The following is a 9,149-nucleotide window of genomic DNA, read 5'->3' on the forward strand; positions in this document are numbered from 1 at the left end:
TATGTATTATTGATTCAGACGGAACTGTAATGGAAAGGTGTATTAAATATTTGATTAAATTGTGCCTAAAAATTAGGTTTATAATTATTTTCCCTTATCTTGACAAAGCACAGTAAAAGTAATCTGTAGCTCAACTTAAAACTCTATTTCACTATGAATGACTTCCTTGCAACAAGAATGACTTCGATTTGTAAGTCAGAGATATAAAACAATATGATGTCTTCAGAACATGGTCAAAAAGAAAAAATATGTAATAAAAAAAAAAACAACAACAATAATTTATAGGAAAATATAATTTAGGATGAAGGTATTTTTGCTCATTTGTTTTTAGATTGAAGAAGTTTGGTTGGAAAATGTTAACCATAACCCCAAACATACAGAAACTTTGCCTTTTTGCATTAAAATAAAAATGTTGTTATATTGAAACTAATATAGTTTAATACCTAATTTATGGAGTTAAAAGATAAAACTTGAAAATCACAAAAATATTTTAGTGTCACCTAAAGGCATGAGCTGTTTACCAGTTTATGGTATACCCCATTATAAAGAAAATTCAGAATTTCAAAACTACTCATCATAATGTTCCTGTGGTATTTTTTTACAGAGAGTGCTCAGACCGTGAGCAGCTTCAGTATTATGACCCCTCTCCACATACAACACTGTCATGGCTAAAGGAGGGGAGTATCCCAAATCAAACCACCCCCAACCCTTCCTCTATTAAGTCTGCTAGAAAAAACTCAGTTTCTGAAAGATGACAGATGGCAATTGTTGGAGGAAGATGGGTGCCATAGGTGCAGTTACTGTAATATAAAAGTGCATCTGTAAGAACATCACCTGTTGCCATTGCCTGAATGAAAGTTAAAAAAAGGATAATTCATGCCTGCTTGAAATTAATTACCTAGCTTCAGCATATTTTTGTGTATGTTAGTGTGTCGGGCTTGGGGTGCATTTATTGCAAAAGACTACTGCAAAGTGATATTGCAAAGAATTAGTAAATATGAATAATGTTCCCTATGCACTTTATTGTTGTCACGTCAAGTATATGTTTACTGTATAATCTACCACATGGCACTGGCACCTAAAAGTAATCAGCGTGAGTAAACTGTGAAATTTAAAACCAATTAAATATATGTTAAATACTAAATGTTGTGTACTCTAAATGCTCATAAAACTTTACTATGAGACCTACAGAAACTAGGGATGGGACGATTTATGAAAACCGTCAGAATCGTTCGGTTCGACTGTCTCGGTTCGGTTCACGTGTGTTTCATTCGGTTCATGCGCTGCTCCTTTTTCTCATAGAGGAAGCGATTACACTCCAGAGCAGAAGGTGGCAGTGCTGCGACCAAAGCCAACTGCCAGTAGTAAACAAGAAGAAGAAGAAGCGAAGCAGCTTAGCCGGGTGTAGCAGGGGGAAAAAATCAGTTGTTGTGGAGAATTGTGTCGGACTGGCGAGTGGGAAAGAACAGGAGTTGGAAGACGCGCCAGCAGCACTTTATAAGTCTGCTGTATGGGAGCGCTTTGCATTTAGAGTGACCTACGATGACAGCGGAAAGAAAGTTGTGGATAAAAGTGCAACAGTGTGCAAGCATTGTGCAACACGTTTTGTTTATGCTAACAGCAACATGTCATGCTAACCCCGAAATCCCTCATACTCCGTCAGCAACCCCCGCTCCGCCCCGCTGCGCTCCAGACCGGCTGCTCAAAGCAAAGCCTACAGCCTCCACTGTAGCTTCGTCTGCTCCCCTCTGAGTCCCTTGGAGGTAGTAGAGAGCTTGCGTCAGATGATTAAATTCAAAGCAGCAAAACATACGGAAATTATCCAGGGTTTCTGCGGATCATTTAAAATAATTACAATCCATTATTTTTTGGGGGATTTTTTCATTGATTTCTTAAATTTTTATGGGATTTCGGTGTAACATTCAACATGTATCAAATCGAACCGAAAACCGTGACCAGAAACCGTGAATCGAACCGAACCGTGGATTTTGTGAACCGTTCCACCCCTAACAGAAACAGCAGCAAACTTATCTGCATTCTCCATTCTTGCCACTCTTTTATCTATAAATACTGATTCCACTTTATTTGCTTATATAGTTTTTTCTACTTTTAGCACAATTTGCTCTCTAAATATCCAATTATAATGACTAATATACAGAACATTAGATAAAGTATCATTAATTTCACATAAACAATCAACAGAACCACACTACTTTTATAAAATTCTGCAACATATAGGTCTCAGGAGATGGTCAGGATTTGAAGGCCTGATGCTTGGGGTTTGGTTGTTTCTCTCCCACTGAATCCTGAGCCACCAATTGTGGCAGTTAACAGTCATCTATCAGTGACTGTTAACGGTCACTGATAGATGAGTAGTTTTGGATTTCCCTGTTTACTCTTCAGAAACACTTACTACTGTATGGCAAAAACTATTTCCTTATATTAGATAATATATTGAGTGGAAAGTTAAAGTGAAGTCCTTCAGTACAAAAAAAACGAATCACTGAAATCACTGAAAGGTTTTGTCAGCATAGAAAAAAATAACAGCAGAAGAAAAAAAAAACAAATGGTGGCTTTTCTAAAGGCTAAAAAGTATTTTCAAACAAGTCAATTGTCTATTGCATTCATTTTTTATTACCAGTAATGAATTCCTAAAAGTAGGCTATTCTTCAAAGGTTACAAAATCTCTGGCTTATCCCCCACAGCTTCTTTGCAGTAGCATCATCCTTGGCTTTTGCAAGTATTTCTTTTGCAGTGCAGTTGGAGAAGTAGCACCCACTCAGGTGTTCGATGCCCTCCTGTAGGGCACAATATAAAGTGGTTTGGCTTCCTTGGGTGGGGTTCTTCATGAGAAGTCCTCCTATGATCTTAATGATGATTTTAAGTATTGAGTTTGTGTTCCTGTTGAGTTCAGTCTTGATGACTCCTGCAAGAACATTGTCATTTTAATTATCAAACTAGCTTCAAGTATATAAAAAACTTAAAGGTATATCACAGCATTACATCAATTCCTCTGATTTTTTTTTTAGGTAAAGTAATTTCTCTTAAAAGCAGAGGTTTGTTATTCTAAAATCTGATGTGGTCAGATGTCATGCAACCTGAATCTGTTCTATCCATTCTATGCTGATATATATCACACCTCATGACATCATCCATCTATTATGGATATTACAATGTGTTAAGAAATGACAAAAAAATGATAGAAGCAACAGGTCAAAAGACAAACAATGAGGTTTGTTTGTATAGCTGGGATTTGATCAAACAGTTTGCAAAAAAAAAAAAAAAAGTGAACATGGAAGTATTTTTTTTGCTCCAAAATTGTTAACCTCATGTTAGCCTTCAAACATATGGGTTCTTGGGATCAAAGTTATCAGTAGAATTTTCTGCATTGAAAGGCTGTATACCTTTTAAATATTTTGTTAAATACATGTACTTTTCAGTTGCTTATGCAAGAAACCTTAACATAACCTTCCTGTATGTCATAAAATTTTGTCAAATAATGTTCAGTTGATTATACATTAATCATTGTAATTCTTTACCACTCAAACTTACCTGGATGGAGCGAGTAACAAGTCACCTTGGTTTCCTGCAATCTCTTTGCAAGCTCGTGGGTGAAGAGAACATTGCACAGCTTACTAGATCCATAAATTCTAAAGCGATCTAATAATGATGTCCCAAGTCCTAGATCTTTGTTAGTGTTTAGGTAGTCAAAACCTATTTTTCCCAATTTGTGTAATCCAGAAGACACATTTACCACCCTGCTTGGTCCACACTCCTTCAGTCTATCTAGTAACAAGTTAGTAAGCAGAAAATGACTGAGATGGTTGACGCCAAACATCATCCCGAACCCATTCTCCGTTCGACCAAATGCAATCAGTCCTGAAACAAAAGATGGATAATCTTGAAATGTCTCTGTCAACATGACATCTTAAATCAAAGCAAATTTAGCTCTTATGCTACGTTCACACCGGACGCAGCAGGTGCAGCAAAATCGCGTCTGCTGCTTGTACCAGTTAGTTCTGACGCGCAGCTGAAGCAGCTTTGCTGCTCTGGCTGCGCGGTGCAAAAGTCTGTTTGACGTGCATTGGGCGGAACTATCCTATCCTTTCTTTGCCTTGCAGCTATATTTGCTGTGATCAGTGGGAATAAAGTAGTTTTAATATGTTTTTAAGTGGGAAAATCCACCTGAAAACTTAATCAGTGCAGTCAGTTCATCCAGGTTACAATCTCACCTTCCAATATTATTTCTGTCGGAGCCGCTTAGACCCCCACATACCAGCGGTGCTCTGTCTGTAGGAATCCCACTCAACAGCAGCCTCTGGCCGGGTCGCCTCCTTTCGGTTCACCGTCGCGGCTGGTTGGTGTTTTTCATCTAAATAATCCAAACTGCAGGCACCAGGTTAATAAAAGCGAACATATTCTGTCGGCAGGTTTCAGCATTTGAAGTTAATTTAGGCGTTAATAAACTGTTTCAGAGGAGCGATCACAGTGCTCTGTATCATCAGTGATGTGTCTGTCTCGCTGCCAGCTCCCAGATCAGCTTTTCTGATTGGTTGACGTCAAGCAGCAAAAAGTTCAATTTTTCCATCTCGAGCAGCAGCGTATTTGCGGCGCGTCGCGCGCGTCAGATGCTTAAACGCTCCCAACGCTCTGCTTCAGCTGCTCAGACGTGCTGCGCCTGCTGCTCAAAACGCGCTGCGGGACCTTTTGCTGAGCCTTGACACGCATCAACCATTGACTTTGCATGTAAACTCGTTGCTTCTGCTGCGCCTGCTGTGTCTGGTGTGAACGCAGCATGAACATATGCCCTGTCTTTGTTGAGTTTCCAAAGTGGTTGTGAGCAGTGTATCCACAATAACTTAAAGGCTAAAGCTTGCACTCCTACCTGCATTGTTGATCAGGATGTCCAGTCTAGGTTCAGACTTAAGGAAGTTCTCGGCAAAGCTATGGACAGACTTAAGACTTCCCAGATCCAACTGCATAAACACTACCTTGTTGCTGCCACTCTCTTGCAAAAGACAATAAACACTTAGAAATTGGCTAAAAAGCTGCCTAGACATATATATATATATATATATATATATATATATATATATATATATATATATATATATATATATATATATATATATATATATATATATAAAAAAAAAAAACACTTGTGTTTGGCACTTAAAGTTTTCATAGAGAGCAAATTTTTCCTGCTCTCGAAGTTGGATTTGCACCAACATTTATAACAAAAATAAAACCTGTGTCAGATCTCGTGATGAAAATTAAGGACTTTTAAAAATTATTTTCAATGACTTATTCTCTGCTTTCAGGGGGATTGTTGGAAAGTCCTTCTTTATTTCTGTGTGACGGAATGACTGATTTCAACTTCCTTTTAAACTTTAAATTTATTTTCCATACTTAAGAAACTATTTTGTTCCTGAGAGCCTTAGACAGTTTAGTCAGTATTCACAAGGTGTTCATTGTAACAGCAATAGATACAAGAAACTAAATTTCTGAACTTTATATAGCCCAAACCCCCTTAAAGAGTATGTTTTTTACGATTTACATATAATAAGGTATGTCTGTAGTTTAATTTTCCAATAGGACTGGAGGACCTGAACATATTGCCAAAGTTACCAAAATCCGTCTTGAAAGCCATCGAGAAACTTTGGAATATTTATCAAGAAGGGGATGAGAGACCCCAGACCCCCCAATGGAAATAACCATAAGGTGGTTACCAAAGAAACATGGCTTTTCATTTCCTTTATGCAGAACAACTATCTGGTTACCTGCAAGCCATGCCACACCAACGCAGTTATTCATAGTAAAGGAGGATCAACTAAGTATCAACTATGTCGAAATGCACAACTTTTTTTTATGGGCTTAGAATTTTTTAGGAGATAGAATTTTTCTTTTTTTCATTTATGTAGCTTGAATTATTTAACTCTATGTTTAATAAAATTGAATGTGTCCCTCTTGCAATGCACTTGTTCACAGCTTACAACTTTACCACCAATAACTCTTACATTTCATCCTAACAGTTCTATTTTGCAACTCTAGTCCTTTATTCTAACTAGTTTGGTGAGAGAGAAGGGGATAGCTTTCAGATACAGACCCTCTTTACATCCTGGAGAGCAGCTTCTCTCTGCTTGCTGCGACACGCCAGAGTCACTCTGGCTCCTCTTTTAGCCATTTCTATTGCTGTGGCCTTCCCTATGCCAGTATTGCTGCCTGCATGTTGAAAGTAGTTAGCAAGCACATATTTGTCAGAATGCAGAGACTGTACTTACCAGTTATAATCACAGTTTTCCCATGCAGCTTTGCATTGCTCTTACAACTCTTTCCTATAACTACAACTTGACGGAAAATGTAAGCAAGTGCTATAAGCCCCGGCACCAAGAGAATAGAAAACATTTTTCCTGCATTTCAACTTCATGCAGGAAGTAGTTGGAGCAGTATCAGAGTTCACCAACTCTTATGCTAAAAACCACCCCCTCTTCCTGTATGGGCTGGTCTAAGTTTTAAATGTTATCAGATTACAGGAGTCAAAAAAAACACAGACACATTTTAAAGGGCCAGGGCCATCCATATAGGCATGGTTGATATATTCAACAGGGCAGACGTCTATGATATTGGGTCTGTTTAGCTTGTCAGGCCAGGAAAATTTAGTTAAACTTTGCTCTATTTTGTTTTGAGAATATGATCACCAGAGTAGTAATTTAGCAATAGCTAAATTGCATGACCTCCAACAATAATTCTGTTGCCAAAGTATTTAACAGACATTCAGTATGACTTGAAGTCAGTGGCGCGGTTCCATTTCAGCTTTAAAGGAGATCAAAATTTTGCTGATTGCTGTCTATTCTTTTTTTTTAGTAGTGTCCTGTCTGGCCATGTGGCAATAACAATAATTGTCTTGATGCCAAAAAGAGCCCAACAGATTTTCTGCTTGTTCTGCTTGCTTTATGCATAAAAATTGCTTTATTATAATTATGCAGGGAGTTTTACAGAATATATGGACACTTCAATGTAGGTAGAACAGGAAAGGAAAAACAGAAAAAAAAGGAGAAAAGATGAAAGTAAGAGGAGATAACAGGTAGATAATGATAAAACATTTTCAGTCTGCTTCATCACCTGCAAAGAGATGTAAAAAGAACAGCACAACCAACAGACATGGAACAAGAGATACAATAAAGTAACACCTAGATACTGTCGCTGAAGTATAAGTTGTATTATACTTCGGGAATCCGACCCTCACCAAAGGAGGAGGAGAGACAGCACCGAGGAAGTCCCCCAGCCACCGCAATGCCGCAGCCCCCGGGAGCCGCGGGGATGTGTCCGCAGGCTCTGCCAGCAGCCAGCCACCCCAAAGTGAATCCGACCCCAGGCCCCACCCCCCGTCAGGAGCCCCGCGAGAGGCCACCAGGAATGAGCCAGCAGCCACCTGGGCATCCACCCCCCAAATCCCGAGCTCAACTAGAGCACCGGCGAGCCCAGGCGCCAGCCAGCAGAGGGAGAGCAGGACGGGGGGGATGGGCTCCGCACTTGGCAGAGACTTGAGAAGTGCAGACTCTATCGAGAGAAATAAACAAAAAAAAGACGCACATTAACACATAACACTCACATCCAAAACCAGGACCAAAGACCTGGCGGCATTGGTGGTTGGTCCCGGGATTATCGGATGACCCAATAAGTGAACCTAAATTCCGGATGGGGGGAGAGCAGCTGTGTCACTGCCACACCAACCCATCTCGTTCCTGCTTCGAGCTCATCCCCCAAACCCACACCCGGACCAGACCACCCCCAGCAAAAGCCCCCCCCGTGATTGGGGCCCACATGCCCCGCTCAGGCCACCCGACCTAACCAATTCATCAAGCCACTACACGCCGCTCCCTCCAAACCCCTTTATGGAGAGCAGAAGTGACAAGCCCAGCACCGGCAGGTCCAGGTCCCCCGCGAAGACCACGTATCAGGAAGCTCACTCAACCCCCCCCCATCCAGGCCGTTCAGCCCGCACGCACCATGCAGGACCACCACCGTGGACGAGGCCCCTACCAGGGAACAGCATGGACCAAGATCGAGACAGGGAGCAGTATCCGAAGCCCTTCTAATATCCTCATCCCTCCACTAACACACTGTGTCTGGGTTGTAAAATATCACTTTCCCCTTCAGTTTGCTTGCTGGGTGACTTTGAGGGAAACCTCATGGCTGGATAACTCCTACAGTAGTGTTTTTAAATGAGGTTCTCACTCTCAAGGCCAAGAAATCATATTTTAGATATTTCTCTGCATCAGCAAACCTGATCTCAGTTAATAACTGATTAATATTTCTTTTAGTGTAATCAGGTGTGTTAAAGCAGGAAAAGGTCTAAAACATGCAGTGGCAGCGTGATTGAGGACCAAGAGCTTGTCCTAGAGCTTGGACTGTAAAATGTTTGTTCATTGATGAGATTATGTGTACCTTAAGGCTCAGTTCTTTTTGATAAAATGCTAATAAATTGGGGCAGGATTTTTGTTTTCACCCTTAGACATCATTGGGAATAAAAAAAAAAATTCCAATTTATTTATTTTTATTTATTCCCGAGTTTTTAACTTGGAAGATAGGGTGACAAATTATGTCCATGTTCCACAGTTATCACAATAAACTTTCTTCCATTTCATAGCTGAGCAATTTCTTTTAGTTTTATATACAGTTAAGTTAAAGACTGCCAGGGTTCTGGCTTCTGTAAATGACTTTGCTCCATTGCAAAGTCCAAGTATTCTTGCATGTCTGGATCCCCACAAGGAGCTCTGGTCAGATGAGCCTCAAGAAACATATCCAGTCGTCATGATCTTGGCATTTATCTTGGCATTGGATAATTACTCATTCCATTCACCTGTCTCACTGCCCAGTTTCTAATCACTACTCATCTGATCCACCTTGTAGAACTTTCCAGCAGTTGCAGATTCTGCTTTTTATATATATGTATTAGAAGTGGTGGGTGATAAGAGTATGTCCTGGGGTACTTGAGAAAATAAGTGTGTACATTTACCACCTTGTTCCAAATGAATGCATATTTTATGTTATATTTCACATATTTTATAATCATACCAGGCTACAGGTTTGTTTATTATCATTCCTGTTCTCTAGACTGTGTGTCTGTGTATGCATAATTAGTCACG

The 9,149-nt window shown here is 39.9% G+C and overlaps 1 protein-coding gene across 1 annotated transcript; it reads right to left on the bottom strand.

Annotated features, from left to right (window-relative positions):
* Window positions 1-2,641: 2,641 nt before the first annotated feature.
* Window positions 2,642-6,468, bottom strand: LOC119774817 (dehydrogenase/reductase SDR family member 13-like). The gene is made up of 5 exons (XM_038272496.1): window positions 6,282-6,468; window positions 6,107-6,222; window positions 4,886-5,009; window positions 3,553-3,879; window positions 2,642-2,926 (listed from the first exon to the last, which is right to left on the bottom strand). Exons 1-5 carry the CDS (start codon window positions 6,403-6,405, stop codon window positions 2,670-2,672), a joined length of 948 nt encoding a protein of 315 aa, XP_038128424.1. The 5' UTR covers window positions 6,406-6,468; the 3' UTR covers window positions 2,642-2,669.
* Window positions 6,469-9,149: the final 2,681 nt, after the last annotated feature.

The sequence above is a fragment of the Cyprinodon tularosa genome, unplaced genomic scaffold (assembly GCF_016077235.1).
Source record: "Cyprinodon tularosa strain WSP-4 unplaced genomic scaffold, ASM1607723v1 ctg832, whole genome shotgun sequence".
NCBI classification, from domain to species: domain Eukaryota; kingdom Metazoa; phylum Chordata; class Actinopteri; order Cyprinodontiformes; family Cyprinodontidae; genus Cyprinodon; species Cyprinodon tularosa.

Bases quoted from the DNA above. Each gene is read 5' to 3' on its own strand.
- LOC119774817 (XM_038272496.1), bottom strand. From the start codon at position 6,405: ATGTTTTCTATTCTCTTGGTGCCGGGGCTTATAGCACTTGCTTACATT. The intron at 6,223-6,281 runs GTAAGTACAGTC...TTCAACATGCAG, and splicing joins GAAAACTGTGATTATAACTG to GCAGCAATACTGGCATAGGG. The intron at 2,927-3,552 runs GTAAGTTTGAGT...ATGTTCTTGCAG, and splicing joins TTGTTACTCGCTCCATCCAG to GAGTCATCAAGACTGAACTC.